This window comes from Anser brachyrhynchus, assembly GCF_964034855.1.
Source record: "Anser brachyrhynchus genome assembly, chromosome: 1".
NCBI classification, from domain to species: domain Eukaryota; kingdom Metazoa; phylum Chordata; class Aves; order Anseriformes; family Anatidae; genus Anser; species Anser brachyrhynchus.
The window spans coordinates 118911023-118928518 of record NC_137694.1 but is presented as its reverse complement, the minus strand read 5'-3'; the positions used below and the strand labels follow the sequence as shown (position 1 = coordinate 118928518).

The following is a 17496-nucleotide window of genomic DNA, read 5'->3' as shown; positions in this document are numbered from 1 at the left end:
TCAGAGTACTAAGGATTTTTCTCAAGCACCTTATTTTGGTATCTTTTGTAAAGAGAAAGAACAGTTTCTACTCAAAGAACTCACTTGAATTAGGGGGGGTAGTTTGAAATAGAGGAATCAAAACATTCATATTTAAATGCACACACTTGTTAAAATACTCAAGAATCTGTTTGTATTATCTTTGGATGCTCCTCCGAAAAGAACACACTGTTTCAGATCTGACCAAAATTTTTGTCTGCATCACGTTTTCATGTATCAAAAGTAGTATCAAAAGAAGAGAACAAATATACAGATACATGCACTCAAACTGCCATCTTTAAACAGTTGCTAGAAAGCCAATAAATCCAAGCCATGATTTTTTTTTTAGCTAAGACTTTAATAGTTAGCAAAAACAAAGAATTAAAGAGCTAAATCAAAGGCACAAGTGTCTGTCTTAATCTTTGCTTCTCATTGTTTCAAACCCAAAATGTACACCGTCATGTACCTTTGCAGATATATTTCCTCCACGTGTTCATCACTTAAAACCATCAATGCCTTAGTTCTGACATCACAATTGGTTGCTACAAAAGTGATTTTCATTTCACAGAAGAAAGAATGTCTTCAGTAATGAGTTTAGCATAAAACACTGATAAAATATTAATTCTTCCGGAAGAATTTAACTAAAAATCCTCTCAGGCTAGCTATGACTCATGAACAGCTGAATGATAAGGACTTGTATCTGCTGTTTTTTAATTCTCTATTACTTTTTTTCTTGTCTCAGCCTCAAAGTTTCTTCAGCTGTCAGATCTCTTTGCATAGATGTTGATTGGGTTTTAAAGAAGCAGCAAGTCCACCAGCATATGCTGACATAATCAACCTGTGAAGTAACATTAAACTCAATTTCACTTCTCATCCACAGTTCACCAAGGACCTAGTCACTGGTACTTCTAGTTGCAGGACTCAGCCCCTTCTACACCAAAAGTAGGTCATATTTAACTAGATGTTAGAAGACTTTATTGTCATCACTAATTTTGCTGAAGAAATCAATGAATGCTTATCACCACGGAAATAGATGGCAGAATTCCTACCACCTCCAAAGGGGACAAATTCCAGTATGGATTATTACTTGGAAGGACAGACCTACCTATGATATGCAGCTGAAGAGACAGACACATTAAGATACAATATCCTGCATGCAACTGTTTTAAAATGTTTCCATTCCTAACAATAATTCCACCTTCTTACAGGGGATTTAAAAAAAAAAAACAACATCATAAAGAAGAGCTAGCACACAGGAGTCGGAGAGACTGGCAGATAACTAACATCTAAAATTGTTTATAACATCCAACTCAAGCAGCTGTAATTTGCAAACCTAAAACTAAGAGATGCTCAGGTAACAGTGTTGTTTTCAAGACTGTGGTTCCATCAGCAAGGACAAGAATAGAAGAACAGAGTTACAGGTAGCAGTTCGTAGCGTGAAGTACAGTTCATAGCCCTCTCCCAGCACAGTGGAGTAATGTAAAACTGGTGTGGAAGGGAGAAATTAAAAGAGCTCAGATCTTTGGAACTGCTTTCTGCTGTGAAGAGATGGTAATCCACTGATGTTGCATGATATTGCTGAAGGAAAAAAAACAATAAACACCAGGGCTGACAGAGCCCAGCTACTCTCCAGGGTGCCAATGCAGCTGCTGTTTGTTTAAAGATTTTGTATTCTTTGAAGTTCAAAATCAAACTGGAAGAAATAACATCAGTCCATTATGAAAGCACTTGGCTAGTCAGCAAAACAAAGAGCTCAGTTCTTTTTAATAAACCAATAAAATCATATTTCTATTTCGTCCTTCATCACCAAGCCCTGCAGCTTTTTACAGTTCTGCAGTTTGCATAAAAGGGTGAATCCTTACACCTCCATGCAGCACACTTACAGACAGACCATCTGTCATCCTTGTAGGATGATGACAGCAGCTGTCAGCACTCTGGATGTGTCCACTTTTCACCAGGAAGGACCTGAAGGCCATCACTCCCATTCAAGTTTCTCATCTATTCACTACTTTTGCAACCCAGGTCTCATGGCCTTTGAGTCATTTTAAGAAACGAAACACCAGCAAACACTGTCAGGAAGAGATTCAGAGTGTATTCAGTCAATTCGCCTAAGAGTTTCCTAGTAAGATCTCTTCCTTGCAAACTGTCTCAATGGGAGTAAGAAATAGCGGTCCTAACACTCAGCACTGCTGCTGCATGACTAGGATGTGGACAGCAGAGGGAGCGACTTATGTGGGTTTCTAATGCCCTGGGTCATTTGGGGTTTTTCACCCCAACCACTGCATTTCCACACTGCTGACAGTGTGGTTATTTGTCAGGTGTGCTGCTGCTTGCCTTCTTCACTGCAGAAAACAAACTCACAGTGATCTGTTCATTACCACTACGTGCCTTTATTTGTAGTTCTTTCAGGAAGTTTCTTCAGAAGTCTGACGCAAGAACAGAAAGTGCTTTGCACACTGAGACCACAAGCTTTAATGACAGACGGATAGCAAGGATAGAGGCTAAAGCGATTTCAAGGTTAAAGACAAATGATAGACATTGCAGGTAGAATTACAGAACGAGATCTTACGCAATCTATCCCTTACCTACTTACCTCTAAAGCGTCTTTTTCTGTGTGAATCTTCCTGCCAGTAAGTAACCTGAAAATGAAACACAAATCTTGAAAGAGCACATGTTCTCCAGGCAACAGCAGCTTTGTTTACTCTTTGAAAGGATGAAAGCTTGGACTGCATAATAGAGGCTTAAACAATCTGGTGGTTACAGAGTCTGCTGTACCAGACCGCTTTTCAAAGTTATGTGCACAGATACACAGTGCTTCTGAAGCAGGTTTGTATCAGTCCTAACCCATCTCCTATACCCAAAAGTTGCCTCACAAGTGTCTTCTCTCCATCTCCCATGTAGCTGCTCCCTCCCTTTAGGGGGAGAGTCTGTAATATATCATAACAGATTATCTCCTGACTAAAAAGAGTCACAGCTATGCAGACAGGGTGGGCATGGGGCATGCAGGTTTAAACTCCTAGGAGATATCACCATGGTGGTATTTCTAAATACAATTTTGGGGCTTTTGAGTCAAACTATTTCAGATTTGATATTCTGACATACAATACAAATTTTCTCAGGAATGGGTAAGAACAGGAGAAGGAAATGAAGTACTTTTTCAGCCTGCCCTAGATACAGGTCTCTGGAGACAGTAAGAAATAATCATGAAAATGAGAGACTGGAAAAAACAAGAGAATTCTGTTCCTCAAGTAACTCCCAGTTTCTTTTCTGCTTTCAGTATGGAACAATGGGAGGTTCACTGAAAAGCACTACTTTAAAACAACAGCTAAAAAACAAAATCCAACATATACATACATACAGCACTGTACTGAGAAAAATGAAACAACAGGTATCAGTCTGCCCTGTTTTTATCCTTGAGATTATTTTGTTATAAAGGGAAATTAAGTACTTACTCAGCCTCGAACTGGTTAGGAGTAATTATATCAGCAACAGGTACAACTTTGTCCCTGTAGACTGGGAGGAGGTCCTTGGGCACATACTATGGAAGAAAAGATGGTATCAAATATTATCAGCAGCCATATCAGATGTGGGAGTAACACTCTCCAGTCAACATAAAGCTACCAGTGTACTGATATCCAGCAGGAATTAAAGAGGCTGTGCATCCTCCAGCTGGTGACAGTGCTGCCAACAGCCCTTTTGTCACTGACAGCGATGGGAAGCATCACTAAGCAGGACTAAACTGGTAGCATTTAAAGGAAGTGGTGTCTAGATGAAGAGCTTTTGGGTTCCCTCTTACCAAGATGACAGAGCAGCACGAGGAAATAAAGTGTCCGAACACAGGAACTCTTTTTCGTGTCCTTACCTCCAAACTAAACTACTTTGTTGTTGTACCAATGGAACAAAAGTCCTTTGCTGCCTGAGTGTGCACCCACATTGATTGTGTCACACTTGTGGGACTTGAGGAACAAGTAACATTCATGCTATGTGTTATTTTATCCCCTCCTTTCAGTGCAGTATTTCTGGGGTGTGCTGTACATTAATATGCCAGAATGGGAATCAGATTCCACTTGCATGGTACAACTTAATTTATAAAGTAGTTAGATAAGTACATTAAAAACATTTGCTTGTGTTGTACACGAGTCTAATAAACCATCGCATACTTTGCTGACTGCAGACTCAGCTCATCCAGTAATGAGGGCCAACACTCCCCCTTCTGCTTTCCTGGTCCATCTCTATCACATCTTCTTCAGCTAAATACAGCCCATTAGCAAAGGGAGACTGGTTGTCTAAGCAGGTGACATACACTAAGATGTAGCAGGAGCCTACCAGTCTGTATGCTCTTCAAACTAGGAAGAAAGTTGAAAAGCATCAGCTGTTCTGGCATGTACTGGAGTTCAGCTAGGAGTTTGAGTTAAATTGCAGGACTCACTTCACCTTCTTACGTCTTATTGTAACTCTATTTAACAAAACCTTTATTAAAGTTCATAGTTTACAAGTGGCTGATACTCTTCATCAGCACCCCGTTTTCTAAACCAGCATTAATCCTTCTTTTCATCTATGTTTTAATTTTTATGTTAGGCTCATACGATGTGTAAGGCAGGGTGTATTTATACATGTTCCCATGTGCTACTATCTCCCATTCCAGTTATATCAGTGACAGATACAACCTTATCATGGTGTTGACCATCAGGTGCTACTGGAACATGCATCATATTGCTACTCAGCTCGCTCATGTTTTTATGGTGACATGATGATGTCCCAGGGACCCTGCCTTTAGACAGAAGTACAAGACTAGATCACATCTAAATCAAACCATTTTAAATAATAATTTTATTACTTTTTATGGCAGGAATGAGCTGGTGGGTTGCATGTTAAATTTTCTCCTCTTTTTCCACCTATCTTGTCTTCCACCCAAAAGACATGGGAAGCTCCATAGTTATGACTTCTCCCCAGAGCCAAGGCTTTGCAAGGTGACTCTACAGCTACTAGATCTCTGCCTTGTTAGAAAAAGCTAAAGACAATAAATATTGCAATAGTCATAAAATGAAAGAATAAGACCACAAAAGCAATGGCAAATTTATTACTAAGTGCTATGCCACGTGATTTTTTATGAGCAGGTAAACTGTAAAAAGGTACAAGGACAAAGAGGAATTCATAGTGCATGACTAGCTTAGGCAGAAGAAAATATAAAATATCATTATTGCTGATCTCTTCCCACATTGCACTTTCACTGCAACTATCTGCTAGTGTTGATTAAAAACAAATGTCTCTTTGTCAGTATGCAGTCTGGAACTGGCACACACGACCTTTCTGTCACTACCACAGCCCAATGCCTAACAGCTGCTGGATCTCACATGAAATAAGTCATCTTCATTTAGGTTCAAGTGGTAGGTCAATTTGTGTGATCGCTGACAATGTGAGCAAGGCTACCTGCCAAAACTGCTATCTTGACAGAAAATGAGAGAACTCCAGTGAAAAATGAAGGGGAAGAGGTGGATATTTTCCTGTGGACAGGGTCCGTACTCTACCTGTTCTCTCAGCAGAGAGAGTTAAAAATAAATCCTAGGGGTATACAACTATTATTCTCCCCAGATGATAAACTAATGATAAACAGGAACAAATGTAGTTGATGCTGGGATCCAAAGCCACACCGAGGTAAAGTAGCTTAGTCTTTGTGTTTAAAAATTAATAAATCTTTATACTTACACATTTATATAACAAAAAATCGCTATACAAAGAATCTAAACAACTAAGTACTAACCATGGAGCCTTCTCCATTCCACTTGTCACCCATCACTGGATCGCATACTGTAACAGAGAACAAATCTAGCTTTAGAGATGGGGGGCAGTCATAGAGGCCTTGGTGGGAGGTAAAAGTTTTAAGTAGCAGTAGCAGCTGTTACAGCATTGTCCCTTGATAGCTCATACACTCACACAGTTCTTGCAGCGTACTTAACCAAAACTTTTTAACTGGTGGCTGAAAGAGTAAGGCAGGTGTAAAGGAAATCTTAAACAGGTATCAGAGGGTTGTAGTCACCCTCTGCTACCTGCTTCCACGTTGTTACATCTGAAAGCGATGAGGATGAGAGGGTCTGATCACTGGGACAGAAGAGGCTTCTGTTATGGAAAATGCACAGAGCCCTCACCTTCACTCCCCAGTCCAAAACTCTGGTGTAGTAATACAACTGTGGTGGGAAAGAAACACGGAAGAAGCTAATATTTGTGAAAAGAGACCTATTTTTACTTTAGTGTAAATATATACATGCAAAATGTTGTGTTGTACACATAAAAAGTACGTGTATTAAAATGAAACAAGAAGAAAATCCAGGCCAAAGTCCATAAAGTCATACTTGATGTAGTATTGACACACATTTGGCACAGGTTCTGAATCATCTGCAATATTAACAATGTAGACTAAGTGCCCTCAGTTTCAAAGCAAGAACGGAAACAACCTAGGCTTCTACTTGAAAAAGAATACTGTTCACTGTGTTACAAGAGCTTTCAGCAAGATAAAAAAGAAATACAAATCCCAACATATCAAATCAATGTCCAATTGGTACTTAAGGAAGTTTCTATGAGCAACAAGAGAGATATTTGTTTTACATTTTAAAAGTATTTTCCTTACATTATGATCTGTTTATTAAATATGAAGGATCTTAGAAGCTTAGTTATGTTCCCATTATCTGACCACTTCCTTCCTGTTCTATACAGTTAGATATTTCTTTCTGTTCACACTCCAATACAGTTTTTAGTTTTCACTTGCTAGTACAAGACTGTGGAGACCCTGCCAATACAACAGCTTTACTACAGGCTAAAAAGCTATAAAAATCAAGCTCCTGGTGATATCTCTGCTACATTTTTCAAAATGAGAACTGTGCTTTATTAATTCCAAGTCCACTATCACACTATGCAGCATGCACCTTGTAAATCCTGTGAACCGTTCTAGATTCCTGACCACAGGGTTTATTGAACCTGAAGATGCCAAGCTCAAACTCTGATTCACAGCTCTTTATCCCAGTAAATCCCCACTGACTTTGCTGTGTTACTCTGAACTCTTGCTCAATTTAAGCCTACACCAGTTGTATTCAAAAGTCCTGAAACACTCAGAGAGTCCAAAATGAAAAGAGGGGAATCTTTGCTCTTTGAGCACTCCTGGGTAATCTTAGCACCAGTAACCAGAATTAAAAATCTCTTTAAATCATTAAACTTACAAGGCACATTGGGACTGTTCTTCTGGGGTGAAGAAGAAAACATGGCAAGGCTGGATGGGTGAGTCTATCCCGCTTTTGACTGACTTGGAAATCACGAAGAGGCTTCAGCTATCAGCACTTCCAGCCTATGCCTCAAAACTACAAACAGCAGCAGCCAGCTGGGATTTTACAAGACTTCCTTTGATACAATCACTCCTTAACGCACGCTCTCTTTTGGATGGCATAATGCAAGACATATACTGAAAGGCGTAGTATCAGAAAGATAAAATCCAACTCCCTCAACACTTAAGCAATGTTGAAATGAAACTTCACTGGTGTCTCAGCTGGTCCCAGACAGATCTGAGCACAAAATGATTGTGAAATGCTGGGTAGCATCAGAACAACGCTTTCATCCTAAAACATGAAAATGATGGGGACATACAACAACGGAGCAGAAAGAATTACAATTCACGTCCTTACCATACACTAGGTTTGAATTCTGTTGCTTCAACTCCTGGACAATATCCACCACCATTGCAAGAAATGATGTGTCCCTTGTATAACCTTTGTGAAAAAAAGACACTTTTAAAGTTAATTTTCCAATAATGTTTTGCTGGTGTGTCTATTTATTTATTTAGCATAAAAATTTTGCATACTTCTCATTCTTTGGATCCATGCATATGAAAAGAAAGGCATTTTAGTATTTTATTCAGGAATAATAGGTGAAAGAAAAGTCAAGACAGTCTCCACTACAAATACAACTTTAAAAATCCATTTGCTAAGTACATTATACATGAAGTGTTCATACAACTTCAAAATGTTTGAATATATATACAAAATAGTCAGGATGTGTTTCCATCACATTAATGCAAGGAAAATTAGTCTTGAACATTTCAGAGCAATGGCCAATATGCTAATAAAATTCCCAATCTTAGGCTTAGCAGTGAGATAAGCTGGAAATATGTTATTTTTACATCTCAAGGCCCTAAATACAATGTTAGCACTACAACATTCTCATTTAATCATCAATTTCTTTAATATATTTTTTATTTATATATTTACTTATTGTATTTATTTTATGTATTAATTTTATTTATAACACATTAATTAATAAGTGCATTTTCATTTACTCTAGTTCATTTAATAGTATTATTCCAGCAAGGTAGCTTCTTCAACCCTTCAGCTTAGAAGTGCCCATTCTACTAATATATTTAAGAATACATTTTGGAGATTTCTTTTCAGTCATAAAATTGTTCAATTCTTACATGTTGAGGACAAATGGAAAAAGATTCCAAGCTTTTGGGCCAAAATGCTTTGTCTTATTTCCATTAAATGCTGATTATCATTGAAAAAAGACAAGCAAAGATTTTTGTTTTAAATGACCTGTCACAACAGACTGGCTTAAAAACCTATAAAGCCATATTATGAGTAACATTATTGATAGAGGTACTTCAAAAGCATTACAGAGAACTAGAGTTTATCTGGCACCTCAAATGCTCTACTGTAAATGAAACAAATATATGAAGACCTACAATTAAATGACAGTCACAAAAGTTAATGAAGTGTCATTTTATATAATCACCCTAAAGATAATCATTTCCATTTCAGCCACGATACCTACAGTAATTAGACATGCAATTATAGTCAAATCCTAACTGCTGACAAATTAATTTAAGTGTTTGATTAATTATATCCAGGTCACTGGAGGTAGCAAAGTATGGCTATGCAACATGGTGAATAACTGTTCCGGTTTGAAGAGAAAAATCTGTCTTTTGGCCCTGAATGAAGAAAGCTGATTTTCAAGTTCAGCCATAACTCAATGCAAGAATACAGAGGGTGTTATTAGATCATAAGAAATGAATGTCATTTCCACCCATTCCTTCTCTTTCTCTACACTTCTCTGTGTCTATACTTTGTCTATACTGGCTACACTGAACAAGTTTTTTAAAGAAACCAGAACAAAACACTGACCCATCTATACATCTATACCCACAAGTCATATTTTATAAGGCATTTAAATATTTTTTGTCTTCAAAATTTTCAAAAGATTTCAATTTTTCTTTCTACTGTTTTTAATCTCTTACATCTGTTTTGGCAGTTTAAGATGCTAATAGGAAAGGAGCTGGGGACTCTTCTAAGAGTTGAAAGTAGAATAAAGAAGGAACATTTCAGCAAAAAGAATATTCAAGCATTATTTACCAATGCTGTATAGTAACATCTCCTGAAAACTCCTACAATACAGTGAGCTTTTCCTGGAAATGTCCTCTGTGTGACATCTTTCAAGGAAACAAAGGACGTTCTTTCAGTTTGCAATTACAAAGAACCCGTTTATGCTGAAATTAATTTCTTAACCTTAGCTCAATCTATTTTCTTATTTAGTCTCCTTTACTTTGGAAAGATTCCCTGAAACAGAAGGGAAAATAACTTTTCAGTCATGCCATACCCTTCAAGCCAGAACGACTGCTTTGGGGTTATAATCCATCCAGTTAAACTCTCCAGTTTTCCTTTTGTATAAGGAGAGCGCTTTCCTACGTGTGGAATCTGTGAAATTAATTAAACCTGCCAATTTATTTCTGTTTACCTTTAAAAAGTGACAGTTCACTGCAATAAAAAAAAAAAGATACTGTAATCTAAACCAGATGCATAGCTCTCACTGAGGTGAAACCCCATAATTAATCTACACCAAAGAAGCAGGAATTGGATGAGAAGCAGTTTGTAATAGAAACTACTGATATAATCTCCCCATTCTATACAACGCTCTACAAGAAGCTTTCTTTGCCTATATATATAACACTTTCCACCTAGGAGTGCATAAAGTCATTATGTCCTCCAGAACTGTATGCACTTGGGGAAGGTAAGAGGAGCTACGTAGCAATGAGAGCAAATCAAAAATTCATGACAGAGAGAAAAACAAAATCCACCCCTCCTTATGCTTTGCTGTGTATCCAAAGCACAATCCCTTGAAGATCAAGTAGAAGAAACAAGGACAGACAACTGCATATAAGTCATTCTATTATACCACAGAGTGCTACTAATGCAAATTTAGGTGAAAGGGTTAAACCCATGTCTTCAGAATGATTTTAAAAATAATACTCTGACATTCCTTACCTTTTTTTTCTGTAGTCACTCCCAAAACATTAACTAAGTCTGTACAAGACTGGCCTGTACAAGTCTGTAAACTATACCAGAGGATCAATTTACCCACCCAATTACAACCTTCTGGCTGGAGAACACTGGCTGTTTCAAACTAAATAACATGAGCAGTTAGGTCTATAATATACAATTGAAATCACAGGACAAATCTAAGGAGGAAACATGTAATTGCTTGGTTTGGGATAAGGAGGAATATGGTTTATATATCTCTATGCTCATTTTACTTTTCATGTGAACTCCAAAGAAACAAGCTCTTCTTACCTGTGAGTACATAATCATACTGATTGACCTTGTTCAGCTTAAGTCCTTCATACAGTTCATGAAGTTCATCTGAATTTAACACTTGACCCTTCCAGTGTGCATAACCTGCAAAACAAAAGCCAGATAATTTTTCAAGAGCCAGGTTTTCTAATTAGGATCACAGAGATCAAACATATGGAGGAACATCATATGCATCAAGAGGCATTTCTAACTTTCTCTTCTGTAACGCACTACTGCTGAATGAAAGCTGCTGTTGGCAGAACAGTTCCATCCTCAACTTCTTCTTAGCATCTCTGTCTCCCAAAGGAACTGGTATCATTACTCTGGAGTTTCACATCATCCATTTATCAGCACTTCAAGCAGAGTACACATAAGCTCTTGCAAGTTTTCACATGTAGCCTTTACAACTTTTCCTTTCCTGTTGGGAAGGGGACGAACATGTTTGAGACTTCACCGAGGTGAGGCTGCCAGTAAAATCTATTTTTGTTATGTTACATTATTACAGAAAAAAAAAGATTGACAGCAGGATGCCACATTTAATTATCAACCATAAACTCTGGACTATGCAGAGCCCAGGTTTCACTCAGAAGAAAACAGGTTTGTAGGTATGGGCTTGTGGGGTCTATCTGAACACAGGTATGCAGCACTTTGACACCTGACATGGCTTTCACTGGCACCTGCGTATACCTAATAGAGTGACCACAGCAGAATAGCATCATGAGAAGTTCTCTAACTGTACAATTTCATCTGACAGAGTGCCTTCCAAAAATAGGACAATTTTAATGCTGAGAATGCTGGAAGAGGCAAACGAATATCAGAAAGACACTACAAAACAGACAAATAATATCCATACATTATCCTTGAAGGATCTCTAGGAATTATAAGCAAGTATTTTTGGCTGAGAAGTGGGTGGAAAGCAAAGTTATAGGGAAAAGCTGAAATGACTTCAGCAAACAACTGACCAAGCTCCAGGACAGCAAAATTGTCAATAAACAAATAAATAAATAAATAAATTTCACTGTCAGATGCTAAACATTTATTGAAAAATGTAAACGCACCTTTCACCTTTTCATCAAAGCCTGCCTATCTAGATGGCAGCCATCACTCCCTTGTATATATATATATATAAATGGCATTTCCTCCAGGACATTAGATGAGGTACCCAAAATTTAAATCTTCCAACCTTCATAAATTCAGGGTTTGTTAAAAAGTTCATCTTTTTATTAACCTGGATTACAAAAAGTGAAACGTTACACTAGTATCTTCTTTCACACCACCCTGTGAGGAGACGATGGTATTTTGTTTTAATTTCTGCGTTTGGAGTTAGAAAATTCTGTGATAAAAACTCCTGGCTTTGATTATCACTCTAAACTGTGTCATTAGAGTAACTGCCAAAAGGTGCCTAGAGCCTAGGATAAACACATTTTTCAGTTTTCGTTCTTACAAATGCAAATACACCCACAGCAGGGTGAGCAGATGGATCATTTTGCTCTCCTCATCTCACAAAGACCTAGTCCCTAAAACATGACTCTCTGCCAGCTGGTGAAGGGACTGACTCACATCAGCCACTCGGATTCTCTCCTTAGCAAATGCTTTTTTAAAAAGTCTTTGTGAAGAAAGGGAGAAAGTGGATTCCCACACGCAGACAGCAGTTCCGCTCCAGAATACAGTGACATTCAAAGCAGCAACATCTTACACATAGGCATGCCTCTAGCTCCAAGCATACAAGGAACCCTTGACTACAGATGACTCAAGCACTTGGCTTGCTTAGGCAACCGTTTGTACTGCCACATCATGGCTTTAGAGAGAAATAACCTGCCCTCTCCTCTTCGCTGAATCTAAATTTCTCTTAGCACTCAAAATCCAGTCCATACAGGGGCATGACACGGTCCTTTGTACTCCACTGTGCCCATAATTCATCAGTAAAGTTTAGCTTGTTTCCACAAACATGGAAACTCACTGGGCACATGAGGAGAGAGCAGTTTTCACCCAGAATCAAGGTCAGCCAGCAAAAGCGCTGCCATTCATCTTACAGTACACACATACAGCCACACAAATAGCTGCAAATGCAGACAATTGTGATACTCTTGGAAGCCGTTCCTACAAAGCAACCCTGTCCATTCACTATTTAACTGTAAGTTACTCTTCCTATGTCAAGCTACCTTAAATAGTCAGTGTGCAGGGTCCATGTCACACTGATAATCCACTGAGGGAAAGAAATCAAGTATGGAAACAAAATGTTTGGTAGCAGCCTGCTTAGCTCAGGAACTGGGAAATTACCTAAAAGGGGCAGGGAGACTGTCTGAACAATGAGAATTGTCTCTAGCAGTGGCTTCCAAGGGTACCTAAAGGTCCTTTTTCAATCTGGTAACAAGTGCAATACAATCTAAAATGCAATCACACAACAGCTGGAGGAAAAAAAACCCTACAGGAGAACTCGGGGAAGCCCCAGCTCCTCAGACAGAAGAAAAAAGGCAATGCCTTCACTGGATCTGCAGGGAACTGGGATTTCACTGGGAGCTGAATTATGTTTGAGAAGAGAGAAACGAAAATCAAAATTGACAGTGACGTGGAAACCACTCTAAGCCCTTTCCGCGGGGAATCTTCATATAACATGATGAATAAGGGCGAAATCCCATGACCCTGGTAGGGTCCGTGACCCTGATCTTACTCTCCTGGTAGAACCTAGAGCCAAAAAGCAGCTTCTGCAGAGGGGCAGAAGAAAATGCCAGCTACTCACGTTTAAAAACACTTTCAGTGACAGAAGAATGGACACCTTGGGGTCCCAGAAAGAGGGAGAGGGACTGCTCTGAAAGGGGAAAGGCCTGGGTAAGGTCTGGCAAAAACCCAGACAGATACTGTGAGGTCAAAAATACACTGCATTGCCCTGAACCCAAAGAGACTTAGCAGGGAATGCCAGCAGCAAGCTTCAACATCTTAAAGCCCAATGGCTTTAGGGAAAACCACCAGAGTGGTTAGAAGTAAGGATGATAATGAGGAATCACTGTCCTTCTTGGCTGGACATGAGGGCTTGGCTAGTGAGGAGCACATTTGATGGCCCAGAATTGCACTGCAAGCCTTGCAAGACCTTAAGGAAATTCAGCTTAGTCATCCCTATGATTGCACCACTAAATATGCATATTTGGCAAACAGCAAGAGAAAATTGTAAATCTTCTGTTTAACTGCCCACTTGCTATAACCCCTGCTCTGTAATAGGAGCAGAGTGGCACTTAACACAAAAGTTCAAGGTCTCACAGTATCTGGCTACCTGCACACATTATACAAAACCCACAGCCAAAAAAACTTTAGGATGAGTTTCAAGTTTGTACTTGGCAAAACAACTGCATCGCATTTGGAAACTACGCAGGTGGTTAGGTTTAGCAGCTGGATCAATCTATTAATCTTTTATCCGGGATGTTAAGGTCAGATTTTGGCTTGTATCTTCCACAAAGGAAGAAAGATGGGTCCTACTTCCTTCAGTTACAAAACCACTAAATAATTCTACTCAGTGCCAGAATAAGAGAGCAGAGAGAATGCTGCCAGTCACGATACAGCTCTCCAAAACTGCACTTGGCAAAACTGCATCTGGCTTGAGCTGACTGCATTAGTTTTCTGAATAAAAATTTTAAACACATAAAAAATTTTAAACACATTAAACATTTTAAACACAAAAATTTTAAACACATAGTTGAACATAAACCATTAAACATCTGTATACCCCTTCTACTTATCTGTATTATAGCCTTTTATTGCAGTTAAATTTTATATGCTTGTTTTTAAGCAGCTGAGGGAATGAAAAACATGTAAGATACTATGCTTCCTGCCTCTAAAATGATAAACTTCCCTCTAAAATGATAAACTTATTCATTAGTCTCTAAGCAAATGTCTTGCTTCACCTGTATCTAAAAGAATAAATAAGAGGGGCAGCTAACACTGCACCCAAGATACATTTACATACTTTTCTTTCTAACCTTCTTCCAATGGTACTTTTTTTTTTTCCTTTGGAATGTATTTATAAGCTTCTTAATTACTTTCAAAAACAATGAGAAAAAGAACAGAAAAAAAATCCTAGGCATACCAGAAGGAAAACAAAACCAAACCAAATAAAACCAGTTAAGTATAGCAAGGCGTGTAAGATGTCTTTGTTCTCCAACGCGAAACATTCTGTTCTGAGGTTTGAGTTCTCCTGTGGTGCTCCCTGCAAATCTGTTCCGACGGGCTTCAATAACCAAGTATTTTACATGGGGAAAAGGAAGAAAGATGTAGTGTTTAAGGCACATGGCGGGCAAGCAATCTGGTTTCAGCTGTGCCACAAAATTCACATGCAAACTCTGCAGATAACCTGGTCTAAAAACATTACTTAAATCTTCAGCTATCAGGAGGGCTTCAACAGAACCAGAAACAGAGTACCTAATTCCCCCCTGGACAGAACTAGAGGATTATTTACAGCTGGTCAATGTGGGAGGAAAATATTACCACTGTTAGGCAAAAGTGGGGCTTTTTTTCTTTTTGTCCCACACATCACAGGCGTGAATGAGTGCATATGGGTGGCAGACTGTGAAGAATCACATCAACAAGATATAATTATAATTTCTCATGTATCAGACCTACCAATCAATCCAACCACGCACTACACACCCACTAAGTGGAAGACAAAAGTGTTTTGCTTTAAAAAAAAAGGGGGGTGGGAACAGGCTATTTGTTCTGGAACAACTTAAAGGTAAGATTTAGATGGCTAAGTAAGCACATAATATGCTTATTATTAACAAAAATACAAATCACTTAAGAATTAAAGATGCACCCCCCAAAAATAAACAATGATGGAGTCAAAAAAAGACAACCTAGATTTTTATTTTTGCACATTAGGCAATGAGATGCTTTTGCAAACAAAACAGTAATAGAATAAAAAGCCCAAAATCTCTGTAGGTTGCATGACAGCTTTTTTTTTTTATTTGTACAAGAAGCACGATGCCATTCAAGGGTGAGTCACTCTAATCATAGCGTAAAAGTTCCTCACCAAGCAATATGACAAACTGTTCTCCCAGGGGAGCTGACTTAAAACACATTTTCCGAATTTTAGGATTATCAGAGACTAAAGAAGGCTCAATTTTCTGAGCAGAAGTCCACAGAAATAGCCCTGAGGTATCTTAATCATTTAAAAACAGGGCAAAAAAAGAGCTATAATGATTCACTGAAGAAGGCCTGTTAGTCATGAATTCTCCCTGTGTTTTATCTTTCGCTGACATGACCAAGTTTAAAGATGGTGATGAGGAAAGAAAGAAGGCCATGTCCAAACACCACGTCACACACTTTGCTACCTTTGCCCCCTCTGGCATGTTGCACTCTTTTAGAAACCAGCGTTCCCAGCTAGACTTTGAAGCACAAGTTTACTCTTCAGCTTTAATCATGACCACAGCAAAGTTTCTCATAAGATGCTGTTCTCCTAAGTAAATCACCAGTTTTCTTCCCAGCTTATCCAGCACATGATCCCTGTGTGTTGTGGCACTGCTCCAGACGCAAGTCACAGCCCAACACAGCACATCCTGTTCACTAGTCCCAGCAGTAGCACAGGCTGCACGTACATTGACTTGTGTGCAGGCATGCATAAATAAATGTTCAGGCTGGACAAAAGTCTCCGTGAGGACAGCACTGGATGTTCCTCTAGCACAGGGAACGTGCAAAGCCCTTTGGCTTTGCAAAACTGGGCTTAGAATCTACGACTTCAGAAAGGGTGGAAAAGATTTCATGGAAAAAGAGTGCTAGAAAACTAGACATGTCATAAAAGAGAATACATCCCCTTCCTTTCTTTTCCATTCCTTCTTTTTTCATCCAAATAACCAAAACTTCTAAATAGAACCTCCTTTTATTTACTCTTGACAAGTGCCAAGGACTTACTGTATTTTGATTTTCTTCTGAAAACTTTGTTTCCCAAAGTCAAGAGATTGTGCACCAGTCTTTGTTGTTTTGCTTTTTTTTTTTACCACATTTACTAAGACAATCAAGACTAAAGAAAAAAAAACAAACTGATAACATAACTCCTAAATTCCAGAAGACAAATTAAAAGTTCCAAATATTTTAAAGGCTTGTGATCTCAGAGACATTTTTAGTTTTTGGAGGTTCATTTAGGCCTTCTTAAAAATAAATAAATAAATAAATAAATAAATAAATTGCTAATTTATTGTTCCTTCTACAATCTTCATTGTCTGGTCATCCTACTGGTAATGTAATTTACCTACCTTTAGACACATTCAGTTTTTGGTCCAATATAAGCTCTATAAAGCTCTTTTAATGCCCTATGAAGTTGTTTTATTCTTAAAACTGAAAGCCAACAAATGACAGGTGCTAATCCATTTTCAGTTTTTAGTTATTACTTCAGGTGAAAAAAATGCTTAATTCCTGGATGATTACAACAATTTTACCCAGCTATCAAAAATGAAACAAAAGAAAACAAAATAACAAAATCTCAAACTCCAAAACTAAATACATTAATGAAATAGGTTGATCAAAAGATCTCTCAAAGCATGATCAAACCTTTGTACTGTGCCAAAGGTTGCAAGCAGAATAAATAGCTTTTTGCCTGAGCCAGGAAGAACCCCCAAGTCTTTGTTTAATTATTACTTCTTTCATGCCTTTCCTCAACAAGAAGAGATGGCTTTCTACCTACCTTTGAAGTATTTGTTTCCTTTTTCCAGGGTGAAACCCTGCTGATATGAAATTCCTTCCATGATAGGAACATCTTACAAGCTTTTGAAAGCTGCCTGGAAATGAACATGCTAAGAGAGAACAGAGGCTTCCCGATCTGCTCTCTGTTCCTCTCTGTTCCAAAATTTAGCAGCTGATTAATACAGTTGTACCTCTAAGAGACTAGGATATT

General features: G+C 38.4%; 1 protein-coding gene across 2 annotated transcripts in view; it reads right to left on the bottom strand.

The window, feature by feature from the left end:
• Positions 1-17496, bottom strand: part of PDXK (pyridoxal kinase) — a 47547-nt gene that overhangs the window by 7383 nt on the left and 22668 nt on the right. For both annotated transcript variants that reach the window (XM_080579112.1, XM_080579113.1), the window contains 5 exons: positions 10623-10727; positions 7689-7772; positions 5780-5826; positions 3471-3556; positions 2612-2657 (listed from right to left, as the gene is read on the bottom strand). In XM_080579112.1, coding sequence (XP_080435238.1) covers positions 2612-2657; positions 3471-3556; positions 5780-5826; positions 7689-7772; positions 10623-10727 — 368 coding nt within the window. The remainder of the gene's footprint in view (positions 1-2611; positions 2658-3470; positions 3557-5779; positions 5827-7688; positions 7773-10622; positions 10728-17496) is intronic.